The 16,570-nt window shown below is 51.9% G+C and overlaps 1 protein-coding gene across 13 annotated transcripts in view; it reads left to right on the forward strand.

The window, feature by feature from the left end:
* The window catches only part of LOC119963039 (protein FAM184B-like), a 595,873-nt gene that overhangs the window by 491,885 nt on the left and 87,418 nt on the right, over positions 1-16,570 (forward strand). For 12 of the 13 annotated variants that reach the window (XR_005460015.1, XR_005460013.1, XR_005460016.1 and 9 more), the window contains 2 exons: positions 1,670-1,816; positions 2,440-2,557. Coding sequence is in view for 9 of the 13 variants with exons in the window: in XM_038791545.1 (XP_038647473.1) it covers positions 1,670-1,816; positions 2,440-2,557 (265 nt within the window). In the remaining 4 variants the exon portion in view is untranslated. Of the gene's footprint in view, positions 1-1,669; positions 1,817-2,439; positions 2,558-3,165; positions 3,373-16,570 lie in introns of those variants that run through there. The other variant, XM_038791548.1, reaches the window with a different exon arrangement.

Genomic DNA, 16,570 nt, shown 5'->3' on the forward strand with positions numbered 1-16,570 from the left:
GGCTTTCTGACCTGGTGATTCACGATTAACTGCAAACAGCTTTTAGCTGAATTTTGAAACATGGCTGACATAGAATCATAGAAAATAGGAGCAGGAGGAGATCATTTGAGCCTGCTCCGCCATTCATTATGATCATGGCTGATCATCCAACTCAGTAACCTGTTCCCACTTTGCCCTCATATCCTTCAGTCCCTTTAGCCTCAAGAGCTATATCCAACTCTTTCTTTAAAACATGCATGTTTTGTCCTTTCTGTGGTTGTGAATTCCAGAGGCTCACCGTTCTCTGGGTGAAGAAATTTCTCCTCATCTCAGTTCTAAATGTTTTACCCCATATCCTTAGACTGTGACCCCGTGTTCTGGACTTCCCAGACATCTGGAACATCCTTCCTGCATCTCCCCTATCTAGTCCTGTTAGAATTTTATAAGTTTCTATGAGAACCCCCTTCATTCTTCTAAACTCCAGCGAATATAATCCTAACTGACTCCATCTCTCCTCATACGTCAGTCCAGTAACATCCTTCCTCAGGTAAGGAGACCAAAACTGCACACAACATTCCAGTTGTTGTCTCACCAAGGCCCTGTATAATTGCAGCAGGACATCCCTATTCCTGTACTCGAATCCTCTCACTGTGAAAGCCAACATACCATTTTCCTTCTTTACTGCCAGCTGCACCTGCATGCTTACTTTTAGCGACTGGTGTACAAGGACACACAGGTCTCGTTGCACATTCCCCTCTCTCAATCTAAAGCCATTCAGATGATAACCTGCCTTCCTGTTTTTGCCACCAAAGTGGAGAACCTCACATTTATCCATATTATATAGCATCTGCCATGCATTCACTCAACTTGCCCAAATCACACTGTAGCATGTCTGCTTCCTCCTAATAGTTCACCCTCTCACCCAGCTTTGTGTATTCTGCAAATTAGGAGATATTACATTTAGCTCCCTCATCTAAATCATTAATATATATTGTGAGTATCTGGGGTCTGAGCACTGATCCCTGCAGTACCTCACTGGTCACTGCCTGCCTTTTGTAAAAAAAAAAAAAGACCCATTTATTCCTACTCTTTGTTTCCTGTCTGCCAACCAGTTTTCTATCCATCTCAACATATGACCCCAATCCCTTACGCTTTAATTTTACATCTAATCTCTTATGTAAGACTTTGTCAAAAGCCTTCTGAAAGTCTAAATAATTCACATCCATTGGCTACCCCTCATCAACTCTACTAGTTATATCCTTGAAGAATTCCAGTGGATTAGTCAAGCGTGGTTTCTCTTTTGTAATTCAATAGAAACTATAAACCTATCTAATCCTGCCACTGTTTTCCAAGTGTCCTGGGTGAGACAATTCACACTTCGATTACCTGTGATTATCCCTCACTCCACTCACACTATTGGTACCTTCACATTCCAATCCGTAATTATCTTGCAGTTGTGCCTCTGCCTATATATGCTGTGTGTGAACCTGCCTCCACTTCACATGATGAATGAGCAGCGCTTCGGAATTTTGTGATTTCAAATAAACCTGTTGGACTTTAATCTGGTGTTGTGACAACTTGTGAGACTTCTTATTTTGCAACTAGTGAAGAATTACCATAAGTTTATGCCATTGTGTTTTTCTTGCATAGAATTGCCACAATATTGTCTTTTTTTTAATCAATGTTAAAGGTCTTTCGAAGAAGAGCTTAAGGCCAAACATGAAAAAGAAATCAACATCTTGAAACAAAATCACCTTAAAGAAATCCAAGGCATTGTGTCTGATTTCAGCAGTTCCCAAACCCGTCTCCAAGCAAAAATAGTTTCCTTGGAAACAGAGTAAGCGTTACATTCCCTGTTTACATGCAAATCTGTACAGAATGAAAAATAATCGGCATTTGTTTTAAACTTGAAAAATCACGCAAATAAAAACTAGGTGTTAAATTGCTTGAGACCAGAGTGCAGATGCATAACCTGCCAAAATTGAGGATGAAAACTAATCTGACAAGGTTTACCAATTTTCTGAGATTTCTGGCCAATGTATGGTGAACGAGTGAGTGGGACAACTGCAGAGATCGCCTCGTTACATAGATAAAACTCTGCAAAGCAAATTAAAATTTGTCAAGATCTTATTAACGGCACAGCATCACAATTGGTATCAACTTATTTGTCTTATCTCAATTCATGTCTTATTCTGCAATTTGCTTCACTTTGACTTTTATTGTTAATAATACCTCATTGTTTTCATACTTGGCTTCCTCGTATTTGTTTTGTACAAGAAACACAATTGCAAGATGATTTCACCCACCATGGGGTAGAATACTTGGCACGCTACTATTTCTAATCTCAGCGTTAACTCTTTTTGGGGGTTATTATATTGTCAAGTTGCAATATAAATTATTGTTACAATGTGTTGATAAGTGACTCATAACAGTCTCTTACAATCCTGTAATTATTCACAGAATGAAAGAGGTGGAAGAAAAATCGAGGAAGCATGAATCCAAGCCAGAAGATTTGAACCACATCAGCAAACTACAAGATAAGCTATCTGAACGTGACCGTGTTATCAAAAGACTTTTGGTAAGCATTTTCTGCTTGAGGTTTCTCGATAGAGATCAACAAATGAAGATTATAGACCCGGTGTCCTTTGAAAAATAATCTATTCCCATTCAACCAGTTTAATTATTGTCTTAATTAAAGTGTTTCATTTATTTATAGGACTAGCATAAATGTTACAGCTCTAACGATCTCTATCACTTTAAGGAATTAAAACGAGATTTGCTTTCAAGCATGTACACGATTTATAATGATGAGTACATTGAATTCTTCCACTTCACTAACGATTAAATATGAAAATGGACATTCCAGGGGCAGCTGTCATGTTTTTTTTGCTAATAAGGATAACTTTAATCTCATGTTCAAAACTTGAAAAACAAAGATTTTTTTGTATCTGCCATGCCTGACGAGCTGTCTGCACAGTTATTCTCTATGACAAACCTTTACTGGGGGAGATAAAGGTTCAAATGCAGTTCAGGGAAAGGGAATGATTATCTTCCGCAGTGGCAGCTGTCATGTTTCAGTAGGAAACCTTTATCACAAAAATGCTATTCACTTCAACAGAACATTTTTTTCTGCAGAGAACAAATGGTTGAGACTGTGCAATTAACTGGATTCAGTTTTCTTCCTAGCTCAAAACTGACAGCGGATAAAAGGAGTTATAGATATCGGCCAGGCTTTCAGGATCTGTCTCATTTTACAAATGTGAAATTTCAATCTATAAAACAAAAAGAGGAGTGTGACTTTACCTCCGAGGTGGTAGAGTATGTACAAGAGTGTCAACAGTACAACAGCTCATCTTCCCATGATGCTTAATACTTCTAAGCACATTATAAAACATTATAGCAATAAATGTGACAAACTACAGATTGTGATGCCTTTGATGTTTTCTGATTTAGCATTGTTGGGTGCTGACTTTTATTGTTTGCGTCTTCCAAACGTATTAGGAATATTGCTGTTTTGTGTATATCAAGGTATTAGATGGCGGATCTGGGGAATAGATGGATTTCAATCTTGTTAAAAAACCCCAGCATAGAGATTCTGGCAACATTGTTTTGCCACTAGAAATATGGTGGTGTGGAAGATCCAAATCTCTAGGATGGATCATTAATATATAGAAATAGAAAATTTAGCCCCTTGATCCAGTTTCACCATTTAAGTACATAATTTAATAATAATCTTTATTGTCACAAGTAGGCTCACATTAACACTGCAATGACGTTACTGTGAAAATCCCCTAGTCGCCACACTCCAGCGCCTGTTTGGGTACACAGAGGGAGAATTCAGAATGTCCAATTCACCTAGGTGTTGGTCTGGTAGCACGTATGGCCGGCACCACCTCCTGCTCCTGCACGCGGTTGGAATCCTCCAACTGCCCCTGCAGGTACTGGATGCTCACCGACAGCCCCTCATGTAGTCCCTGGCTTTGTGACTGCATCTCCACGATTGATGGGACTGTCCATTCCAAAACCCGTCTGGATGGCAGCTAGTCCCTCTGGTACCCCCTTGGGAGTTCCTACCTTCACCAGCTGTACTGGAGCATGTGCATGATGCACACCAGATAGTGAACCAGGAGTCTTTTCACTAAAATGCCCAACCAAGGTGAATGTCTGTGGGATGGTGGAGGGTATTGGAGACAGCTGTGACGGTAAGTTGTGTCATCCCTAGACTCGAGCTCCCAGGTGTCCTGGGATTGGGGTCGATAGCTCCTGTCCATGTCGGTATCGCCCTCATCGCTGGTCAGCACCTGGGGTTCTGGCTTTGGCTGTGGCTGGAGTTGGTCGGGGCCCGGGACATCAGAAGGACTCGCCCCAGCACCAGCAGCTGCTGCAAGACACAAGACAAGACGAATGATTAGACCACGGGCCGGGGGGAGAGTGGGGGTTAGTTGGGGAGGGAGGAGGTTGTTGTGTTTGGGAGAAGGGGTGATTGAGTGGGGGGATGGGTGTGGTGTGGGTGTGAGGGTGGAGAGGGCGGGTGGTGTGGGGGTGGTCTGAGCATGAGTGTGGTGTGGGGGTGGTGGTGGAGCGGGGCTGGGGATGGGGTGACACAGGTAGTATGGGGAACTGCAACTTAGCCGAGTCTCACTTCCCTACCCGATGCCGACCTCCGCCCCGGGGACTGACCTTTCTTCAGGACCACCGACCACATCCAGGGCCTTCTTTTCTGTTGCGGTGAGGGGCTGCTGGTTCGCCGGTCTCCCTCCAGTCTTCTCCCGCTCCCGACGGTTATGAGCGGCCTTCGCCTGGGGACTGGGATAATAGAAAACGCAGTGTTAGACAGTCCAGGGGGTGGGTAGCTGGTAAATTCAGTGACCAGGGCACCTAGTCATGGCAGCCAGTATGGGTGCCGGCACGTGATTACGGGTGGGAGTTCATCCGCCCTCAGGTGGGGGGTGCGGGGTTAAGGGCGTATGGGACGTGTGTTAGTGCCAGGGACACAGGGCTGCCTACTCACCCTGGCCACCTTGAGGAGGTTGTGCAGTTTCTTCCTGCACTGCAAGCCGTTCCAGATGGTGTTGCTCACGGCACTGACCACTTCTGCCACCTGGGCCCAGGCACGGCGAACAATGGCAGCTGGCAGCCACCTTCCCAGCCCCAGGGTACAGGGTCGCTCACATCTCCTCCACAGCATCTAGCAGGGTCTCGAGCTTGGCATCGGTGAATCTCGGGGCCGCTCTCCTTGCTGCCATCTTGTTGGCTGGGATGAGTGTGTGTGGGGAGTGAAGTGTGTATATGCAGCTGCAGCTTGTTGGCCTCCTGAATGACAGTCCCGAAACTGGAAAATCCCGCACCGTTTCTTATTAGAATTAACTGTGTTCCACGTGGCACCGGTGCTAGCCCTTTAATGGTCATTGAACCGGTCCAGGTGCTTCGCCAGTTTTGCTGTTGTAGAACTCCTTGAATCCTGCCCCAGCAGGAATTCTCCCATCGCTGATGACAAAATTGCATTCAGCAATCGGCCAGAAAATCCCCGTTTGCATCAATATCAGTGGTGCGCCGCTTTTGCGATGCTTCGCCCCCTCATAAATGGCATACACTTTGAGTACGCCGCACGTCATTGGGCCGGCCTTAAGACATCAGCTCCTGAGGCCCACCCCTGATGCTTCCCCCGACTCCCCCTGATGGGCCGAGACGGCGTACAACACTTATCCTTTTTTTTTAATCGTGGACCCCGCGTGGCAGCTGCTGGACTCGGTCCAGCACGTCACATTTGGAGGGGGGAGCCGTTCCGCTGGCAGGGGGGTCGTCATTTGGGGCTGGGGGTTACTGGTAGGGGGTGGTCCAGGGATGGCAAGGCTGGTTACAGAGTGGCAGGCCGGGTCCGCTCGCGGCCGGCACCATGTTGCACAGCAGTATCTGCAGGTAAAACTGGGGACTTAATGATGCGCAGCTGCTAGGCCCCCCCCCAACAGGACGCAGGAATGGTGCAGCCTTTGTGCCACTGTTCCCACGCCAGCGTCAAATCAGAGAATCCAGCCCTTCGTTTCAGGAACAGAAAATCAAGCCGCATGTGTGTGACCTCCATTGTGTTGAGATCTGTAACTCCATATATAGAATTACCAATTCACAAAGCATTCCATTGCAAATAATTGCACTTCACATTTTTATTGAAATGTGTTTAAAAGATTGCAACTCTAAAACCATCAAAAGGTGCCAAAAATCTGTTCGACACGTTTTTGAAAATCAGTCAGTTGAAGTTAATGGAAATAAAAGTCATTTGTGATGCAAGAGGTGCTGCCAACTCACCATCAGTTTCACACTCTCGTACATAGTTGTGATCTACTCTTTTCAATTGATATTTGGCAGCTTCCGGAGCACACCGGAGATTTCAAACAGTAAAAGGAACACCAGTGTGAAGCAGATTCTTGCTATCTCTCTGGAATCTGCCACGATGCTGTATTGATCAGTTTCCTTGTTGGAAGTCTATGAGTGGGATTCGCCAGCGACGCCGGAATCACGACTGGGCGGAGAATCAGGCGTCAGCTAAAAATCGAGGTCGGCGCCAGGAACGGAGCGCTATGCTCCAGTGCCTCAATGTTAGCGTGGACATGCAAATCATACAGCAACACTCGTTAACGTATCATAAACAGGGCCGACCCTGTAGTCTCCGGTCTCCCACGAAGCTCCCTCTCCACTAGGCGAATGTGACAACAATGCGCTTCACTTGTGGTTTTTAAAAATGGCGAGGGGCGCCGTGCCTGCTGAGGGAGAGAGAGGAGGTAAGTAAAGTTTCCAAAGGCGCCGCAGTGGGCTGACAGTTGTACTGCTGGCTGGGGGGGGGGGGGGGGGGGGGGGGGGCGTCAGCCATGGCCAGGAGGAGTTGCATAGGGCAACCAGGGGATGGGCTTTGGGCTCAGGGTGTTCCGCCCCCCCCAACACCCCTCTGGGATTGGGGTATCCAGGCACAGGCCTGTGGTAAACCACTGCCCAATGGCTCCGCCTCCCCTCGGACCCAGTATGAAGGTGGCTGGTCTCCGCCTCTCATCCAGTTCGGGATCAGAGGCCAGGAGGCTTTCTGTTTAGTTTATTAAAGCCTCAGTTACGTTCACTACTCGTCGTGTGTTCATTGATGGCATATCAAGGCCATCATTGCCACGGTCTGCATGGCAGCCAACTAGATGTGCGCTCTGCTAGTGTCCTGTAAATTTCCAGGGTGCCACCCCGCCCCCTCAGACCACCGCCCCCCCCGAGGAACCTCAGACCCTAACTGACCCATCAACATGGTCCAGCGCAGCCAGTCGCCCACCAGGTGTTGGCAACCCTCAGTGCACCCATCTGAGGAGCTGACCCAGTGCAGCGGGAACAGAAGAAGAGCAGAGCACACCCCAAACAACAGACACATGCATCCTGGCCCTGCCAGCCTTGCTGGCAAAGAGCCCTCCCAGGGCAGATGCCCCCCAGTGGCACCCCACAGGAACACCAGCCATCACCAAGCCCCATCTTCCCACTGCGCCCTGCTCCCATCCATCCTGCCCCCGGACAGGTAGGCTCCATCTGTGCATCGCACACAGGACCCAATGGCGCACTACAGCTACCGTGCCAACGGGTGCCCAGCCCCTTCACCCTGCCAACATGCATGCCACCAGGCCTGGTGCTGGTAAGTGAGACACTGCCTCCCGCCTCCTCTCTCCCCCCACAACCAAGTACAACCCTGCCGGCGGGTTATCACGTGGCCCACCCAAGTAGGGCAGCCATGTTAGACCCCACAGGAGGGCGCAGGACAGGGACCACAGAGCACATCACTACAATGAATGGGTGGCGGAGTTGGAGGCCACCCTCCCACCGGCGGGGCCAGCTGCGCCATGTGGAAGGCAGAGTGTTGGTGGGAACAGCTGGGTGCGGGAGTAGGATCGGGAGGGGGGAGGGGGACTTGCGGGGCAGCTGCTGCAGTGCAAGTCAGTGCCACCACATAGCCCGGTGGACCTGAATGGTCACAAGAGTACTCACCATGCTAACATATCTGTCCTTTACGCCCTCCAGAAACTGAATTTTGGGGTCCAGCCAGGAATGGTTGGCATCTGCCTGGCTGTTGTAGACCTGGTGGACGCACTGAGGAGCTGCTCAGGGTGGATCCTGCAAAACAGGGGCCTGCCCCAGGGGAGCCAACCAGTGACGATGGAGAGCCAGCTGCCCATCAGGCTGACGAGGTGGGAAGGAGGCGTTGCATCAGGCGCCGTGTATACCAGCAGCACCAGTCTTTCGAAGACCTGCTGGACCGAGCACGCCGCTAACGCCTACGGCTGAGTAGGGAGATCATGTGATATACATGTCGGATTATGGCACTCCTGGAACTGCGGGGGTGTGAGCAAGGATACCTGCTATTGGTGGCCAACAAGATGACAATTGTCCTGAACATTTATGTCACATGGTCCTTCAAAGCACTGAGTGGGGACCTGTCTGGGATATCGCAGACATCCGTGTACATGTGCATCCACGCTGCAGTGTAACAAATGTCCTATATTCCTGGGCGGCACGGTTCATCACCTTCAACTTGATCCAAATCCACCAGGTTGCCCAGGCAGCAGGATTCGCCACCATCGCAGGCATGCCCCAGGTCCAGGGGGTGATTGACAGGTCACATGTCCTCCCATCACCGGCGCATGAAGGGAAGCCCTTCATCAATAGGAAGGGATTCCACTCCCTCAATGTGCAGATGGTGTGCAACCACCGACTGCACATCATGAACGTCTGCACCCACTATCCACGCAGTGTGCACGACACCTTTGCCCAGGCTCGCTCAACAGTTCCAGACACCTTTGAGGCCCCCCGGGTGAGGGCTTGGCTCTTGGGCGACACAGGTTATCCGCTGCGGTCATAGCAAATGATGGCAATTCGGAGGCCCCAGACCGACACGGAGAACTGCTATAACGATGCCTATGCAGTGACCAGGGGCATTGTTGAGCAATGCATCGACATGCTGAGGGCATGATTCAGGTGCCTGGACTGCTCTGATGGGGCCCTCCAATATAGCCCGAGGTGGTGGCATGTTGCGTCCTCCACAACAATGTGAAGCAGAGGGACGACATGCTGGAGGAGGAGGTGGAAGAACGCCATGCCTCATCTGACGAGGACGATGCAGACGATGGACAGGACATGGGGTCCAGGCAGGCACAGGAAGCCGCACGATGTGTGCGCCAGGCCACTGTGCACGGTACAACCTGATCGCTCCAAGTTTGCTGACAAGGGGCAGCCTGGCCATGCATCAGCTCAATCATATCGTGCCACACCCAAAGCCCACCCCACGGAAAATCCCCCACTCCCTGAACTCCAACCCCAGCACCCCCACTCCCCTCCGAGCCCCCACCATTTGCGCCACTGGGTTGGCCCTGGGTTGACAGCATTAGTGGGTCTGGTCCATGGGGAAGAGAATGATGATGACCCGCTCCACAATTGGGGGGGAGGGGGGGGAGCAGAGATGGTGAGCAGTGATGGGACACTTACCGGGTCGTCCCCCGCATCGCTGGACCGTGCCCCTGCTACCTCTAAGGGTGGGCACTGGGTGTACCCCCAACTGCCCTGGGTGCCCTGGTCCGTGCCACCGTCCAACACCAGCATGCCACACTGCTGGCCTCCCACACACCCCACCCAGCACACCCCCTGCACCCAGCCCATCCCTCACACTCTTTGGATAGAGGAACGAGGCATTGACAGTGTGACAGTACTATATGCAACATCTGTGCCCTAGCCGCTAACGCTACCCTATTTGCTGCACCCATGCCAACTTAACTGGTGTCTAACTTCCTCACCTTACAAGTCCTAACAGCCCTCCTAGGATGTCCCCCAGGCGCTACATCAGCCATGGAGGTGGCCTGCTGTGTTTCCCGCCGTGTGACCTGGGTCCCCTTTGGTGGCCATCCTCTGGAGCAGCCGGGCCTGATGGGCCCAGCAGTATTTGAGGTGTCACAGGTGGCATGGTGTTACCCTCTTCTGCCTGCTGCCCATCAGGTGTGCCAGGGACACATTGGGGGGGGAATTCAGAGATGCTGCAGTATTCCAGCTTAGCACCTCCTCTGCAGACGTCACCCGCATGGACCCCATAACCTCCTCCTCCCTCGGGATGCCCAATGGCCCTCGGGCTACTCCTCTGGATGGAGGTGTGGCTGGAGTGCGTTCCAGGGGCTCTGCCATCACATGGCGTTGCCAGTCCTGCAGGTCTGCTCTCATCTCGACTAGGGTCTCCATGCTTGCGGCCATCTGTGCCACCTCGCTCAGTAACCGTACCTGACCCATCTGGGACCATGCAACGTCCCTTAGCCAGTGCTGGGTGAATGCTCTCTGTGCCTGCAGCCATGGTCCATTGTGACTGGGCCACGCCCTGGAGTGCTGCCGCAATGTCTATGTGGCCGTGGTACCTGGCTGCCTGTGACATTGCCACCCTGTCCTGTGCCTCAGCCACCGTCCGCACAATGTACCCCATGCACCTTTTTGCACCAAGGCCTCCGCAGCGTACGCCACCTGTGCGGTGTTGGCCTATGTGGCACGCACTGTTGGCACCGCCTCCTGCGCCTTCAGGCAGTTGGGCGCTGGGTGTTTGCTGACACTCCCTCATGTCGTCCCGAGTTCTGCACCTGTATCTCCAACATTGATGGGACAGCCATTTCCTGAAACACTAGATCTGTCTGGAATGCAGCTGGTCAGCCCATCCTCCGACCATCCACCCTCTTGGGGGTTCCTACCTTCACCTGTTGTACCGCTGCGTGTGTATGTGGTGTGCACCAGATGGTGCCCCAGGAGCCTCTTGACTAAAATGTCCAACCGAGGTGAATGTCTCTGGGATGGTGGGGCTGTTCATGTCAGCAGTGACGAGGAGTCAGTGTCGTCCCTGGACATGTGCTCCGGGGTGTATCAGGGTTGCGGCTGGGGGTGAGGGACTTTGGATGGTCTCACCTCGTCGCCAGCTGAGTCATGGAGATGCAGCGGGGGTGGGGTGAGGGACATCTGCCGGTCCCGCATTGACGGGTGGAGACCCTGCAAGACACAAGACAAGATGCATCGTGAGATCAAGGGTGTGGGGGTTTACTCACATGCCATAGGGACATCGCAAAACATTGGGGGCTCACTTGGTTGTCCCCGGCCGAACTCCACCTCTGCAACTGCCCGCTCTGCCACCCCGCTGACCAGGTGCAACGCCCTCTGCTCCATGACATTGAAGGGCCAGAGGTCCAGCGGACCCCTTCCTGTCTTCTCCTGCTCCTGGCGGTTGTGGGCCACATTCTCCTGGGAGGACAGATCATGCACAGTGGGAGACACTCGGACGCGGGCAGCACAGAGAGTCTGCAGCTACTGGCCTGTGTGCGCGGGGTACCTGGCTATGGCGGGCAGTATGGGTAGTGGCGTGGGGTGTGGGGGGCTGGGCGAGGGTGGGATTTGGTTGCCCTCGGGAGGGGGGTAGGTTATGGGTGTGTGGGACAGGTTGTGCCAGGGGCACAGTGGTGGTGATTGGTGATTCACCCTGGTTGGCCTAGGGGATTGTCCATCCTCACCCAGTGTGGCCTACCGGTCCACCTGTTGGCGGTTGCATGGGAGGGGTGTGGTCAGGGATGTGGGGAACAGGTTGTCCCGCTTCACCTCTACGGTATTCAGCAGTATCTCTAGCTCTGCGTCGGCGAGTCTCTGGGCTGCACTTCGTGGTGCCATCTTCTTGGCTGGAGTGAGAGGTTGTGGGAAGTGGGGTGCTTATATGCAGCTTCCCAGGCTCTCCAGTGCCAATCCCGACCCTGGCGAATCCGACACCGTGTCAGTTGGACTCGCACTAGTTACATGTGGCGCGAGCGCTGGCCCATTAGCATGTCCTGAATGACGGGCGGGACTGGTATCCCCATCGGGACTGTGGAACACACCCCATTCAGTCCTGACGTCAGCACTTATAGGATGCGATTTTCAGAAAAGATATCCAAGCGGGAATTGCCGAGGGCTTCCCGGCGCCTGGCCCAGCAAGGCCGGCAACGCTATTCAATGCTAATTGGTCCACTTAACTAAGCCTCAGGGGCTTCTCGCCGCAAATGAAAGTTCGCCAGCTGATTCGCCCTGACCGCGCTCACCAGCCCCCCAGTAACAAGGTCGAGCAGCACTTAAGCTGCTCTTGCACAGCCAGCCCCAGACAGCTCACAACAATGGCACCGAGAAGACCAGCCCCAAGATTTGGGGACGATGACCTGGAGAGGCTCCTAGACGCTGGATGCCAGGAGGGTTGTCCTGTTCCCCCAAGGGTCCAGGGGGGTCAGTCATAGGGCAGCAAATGCTGCCGGGAATGAGGTGGCGTTCGGCAGTGAGCTCGAGGAGTGTGACCAGAAGGTCTGGCCTCCAGTGCAGGAAGACCTCTCCCTCCCCCACGGTAACCTCTACCACCCCCCTCCCTCTTCAACCTCCCCAACACTTCCTCACCCCTTCCCCCTTCAACCCCCCCAATTCCTGCTTCACCCCCCCTGCCCCCCCCCCCCCACCACCACTGTGAATCACGCATATGGCTAACGATGGCCTCTCTGTGTTTTCTCAGGAAAAACTCTCCCACAGTCGCCAGGAGAGGGCCCAGACTGGTGGAGGTGTGACAGACATCAGGATCCTCACCATCTTGTGGAACGTGCCTTGGAGGTGACTGGTGTGGCCGAGGACAGATCGGTCACCCGCGCAGTGGCTGGTGGACACCATTGTGGTGAAGAACCACCGGGTCTCACCCAGAGGACCTGTCAAATAGATAGAGAAATACAGCACAGAACAGGCCCTGCGGCCCACGATGTTGCGCCAAACTTTTGTCCTAGGTTAATCATAGAATTTTGGACAATTTTTCACGGCCAATCCACCCAACCTGCACATCTTTGGACTGTGGGAGGAAACCGGAGTACCCGGAGGAAACCCACGCACACACGTGGAGGATGTGCAGACTCCACACAGACAGTGACCCAAGTCGAAATCGAACTTGGGACCCTGGAGCTGTGAAGCAATTGTGCTATCCACAATGCTACCGTGCTGCCCTTAAGAAGTTAACCTACCCTCCATTATTCTACCCTAATCCATGTACCTATCCAATAGCCGTTTGAAGGTCCCTAACGTTTCCGACTCAACTACTTCCACAGGCAGTGCATTCCATGCCCCCACTACTCTCTGGGTAAAGAACCTACCTCTGATATCCCCTCTATATCTTCCACCATTTATCTTAAATTTATGTCCCCTTGTAATAGTGTGTTCCACCCGGGGAAAAAGCCCGCACATTCAGAGGGAGATGTTAGTGTCACTCCAGGAGATCCAGAGCCGCTTGGAGGAGTCCCAGAGGCTATGGACCGCAGGAGATGTCTCAGGCAATGTGTGGCAGCGAGGCTAGGGTGGCGACCGCAGTGGAGAGCCTGGTATACGTCGGCAGCATTAATGAAAGTGTCCAAGGCATCGCCCAGTAGGTGCCGGCCATGACTGAGGGTCTCGACAAAATGTCTGCCTCTTTGGGGGATGTGACCCAGTACCAGGCTGACAGTGATGAAGTTCTGCAAGACATGTCCCACTCTCAGATGGGAATGGCCGAGGTGCTGCAGAGCTTATCCCAGTCGCAAGTGGGCATCGTTGAGGTGCTTCTGAGCATGGCCCAGTCACTGAGGAACTTTGCTGAGGGCTAGCAGAGTCAGATGATGCAAGGGAGGGGCAGCCGGTACTCGAAGCAACTACCGCTCTGTTCCAAGGTGAATTCCAGGGCCCTATGGGCACTGAGTGGGAGGAGGGTGTGCTGAGTGTCACCGCAGACCCATCCCATGGAGTGACGACGGTGGCCACCAGCTCCTCCGAACTCCATCCCTCTGATGAGGCCGCGTCTCACAGACAACACACGATACAGGGCGGCATGGCTATGCATGTGCTGCCAACAAGTGAGCCAGGGCGCTCCAGCCTCAGAGGACACCCGCCAGGGGCGTGGAAGGCCATGGGACGAGGTAAGCAGGGGGATTTGGGGACACACCTAGACGCAGTGGTAGAGCTAGGAGGGCCAAGCACATCGAGGATCACTGAGGGCACCAAGTTGGTGGGGGGGTGAGGGTTGGCGTGGGGCGCGGGGCAGCAACATCGGGACGGTGGAAAATTATCAAACAGAATAAACACCTTTGTGCATAACCAGTATGATGCCCCCGAATCCTTGGCCCATCTCTCCAGGCATCTCCCCTTCCCTGTGGCACCCACTCACCCTCCAGCCATGGACATGTCCCCGGAGCTGTGTCCCATCCCCTGGGTGTTCGGATGTTGGCTGCTGCGTATGTGGTGTTGCCCCCCGTAATGTTCAAGCACAGTGCCCAAGTAGCAAGATGTGATTGGGATGCTAGGCAATAACTCCCACATGCTATATGGCCCACCCACCCACAGGATTCCAGTTGGGTTGTGTGAAATGCACACTTAACCATGATTGCTAATTCCCTATTAGCAATAGCCTTGAGACACATGGCCAGAGGCCTCGATAGTTGTGGGGATATAGGTGGTCACTGGGGCGGGCAGGCAGGGACAAGGTTTGCCCAGGAACGATCCAGGGGTTGGCACGTTGGTGCTGCGCGAGTTGACCCCCCCTCCCCACCCCCACCGCCGCTATCCCACCCCCTTCCTTGGCGGCCCACCCCTGTGGAGGGTCCCCCACCCTCCCAGCAAGTACAGGGGTGGCAAGTCCAGCACACCGGGGCTCTTTGCCTGTGAGCAAAAATGGCTACTCGCCTCCTCGGCTCCCACAGAACCCTTCCGCCAGGTTAATGTTTCTCAAAAAGAGTACTAATCGGCACCAGCATGATCACTTGCTGGAAAGGCCGCTGATTGACAGGAGGCTGTTGGATATGGGGTGGCCCTCGTTAATTGTATGGCAATGGGGCTTAAGTGGTGATCACTGGTTTCTCACCATGCAACAGTGAAATCTCGATTTCACTCTCGGGAGGTGTCCAGTTGCATCACAAACGGCTTGGAGCCTGGTGCGCTTCTCATTCTTGGTCTCTCCCATTATTCACCGGCCTCGTTTTGCTTGAGCGAGAGCACAACAAGGCCATATAAACGTGCCTGTAGCCTCTCAAACGGAGAATCCCGCCAGACATTTACTTCGAGCATCAGTTTCATCGCTCTGATGATAGCCACCATTTCAAACTGCTGATCCTATGTAATAAATAGGGGCTGAAAACGCAATCCCCACCCAAACAGAAATGTAAACATTTATTTTCTAGTTCTATGATTCAGGGTTATCTCATTTGAATATTCAGGTGCGTCGAGCATATGGGTGAGGGAACTGAAGAGGGAAGGAGGCGTGAGTTGGCGGGGACAAATGAATTTTGAGTGCAGCCAGTCAGTAAAAGGCTGCTGTTGCTCACATAGCACTGCCTATATTTCGCCATGGAAGAGAAGGACACAGGCAGTGGGGCAGAGTTGCTATAATACACGGTTGGCAGAAGGGCATGGATGCGTAGGATCATGAGGAGGTTGCAGGGCAAGGGAGTTTTGTAATTGGATCACATCGATGATGTGCAACAAAAGCATTGCTATAGTACTCCAGTTGCATTATAGGGAGCAATTATTTCCAATGGTTGGGGAATCTGGGAGTAGGAGGCATAGTCATAGAATCCATACAGTGCAGAAGGAGGCCAATCGGCCCATCGAGTCTGCACCGACCCTTTGAAAGATCAAGCCAGGCCCAAACTCCGCTCTATTCCTGCAAACCCACCCTAAGGGGCAATTTAGCATGGCCAATCCACATCTTTGTGGGGGGAAATCTGAGCAGCCAGAGGAAACCCACGCAGACAAGGTTAGAACATGCGAACTCCACAGTCACCCAAGACAGGAATTGAACCCGGGTCACTGGCGCTGTGAGGCAACAGTGCTAATCACCGTGCTGCCCCTGGTCAATTAACTAGAGTTAGGTCTTTTATGAATGAAATTAAGAATTACAAACCATTGTATGTTTTAAAACTGAGATTGATAGTCTTCGCATCCGATGTTATTAAGGGACATGGGGCAAAGGCAGGTGTATGGAGTGGGGGTGGATCAAGTTTCTTGATTTCTTTTTGGATATGTGATGCAAAGTCTTTAACTTCTTTTGAGTTATCTGGAATAAAAGTGCAACCCCCCCCCCCCACCAATCAGGTCACAGGTACCACCTTTTCGGCTAGCACATAGTCAAGTGCCATTCGATTTTGTAATGCCACGGTTCGAATTGCTCGCATTTCGTCAGACATTTTACCTAGGGCAGTGGCAGCGTAATCGGCTACATTTTGTATGCTGATCATTATTTTATTCAATTCAGTGCCCATACTCATTTCCCAATAGAAAGGAATAAATCTAGCATAAATTGCATCTCTTAAGGTAATGGAACGTTTATTTCTTCGAGTGGCTGGTTCTGAAACATAATGGAGATGAGGAAAATGACAGATAGCATGTATCCTAAATAGCAAGATCCTGACCAGTATTTTGGGAGCCAGGAATATGGTCTATTATGGCTAATAAGTCCCAATATAAGCAGAGTATAAGTGAATATCTTCTAAGTACCAATGATCTGAGAATGTTTTATTATTTGTGAGGTTGTGTATGCCTGTTA

This window comes from Scyliorhinus canicula, chromosome 3 (genome assembly GCF_902713615.1).
Source record: "Scyliorhinus canicula chromosome 3, sScyCan1.1, whole genome shotgun sequence".
NCBI classification, from domain to species: Eukaryota; Metazoa; Chordata; class Chondrichthyes; order Carcharhiniformes; family Scyliorhinidae; genus Scyliorhinus; species Scyliorhinus canicula.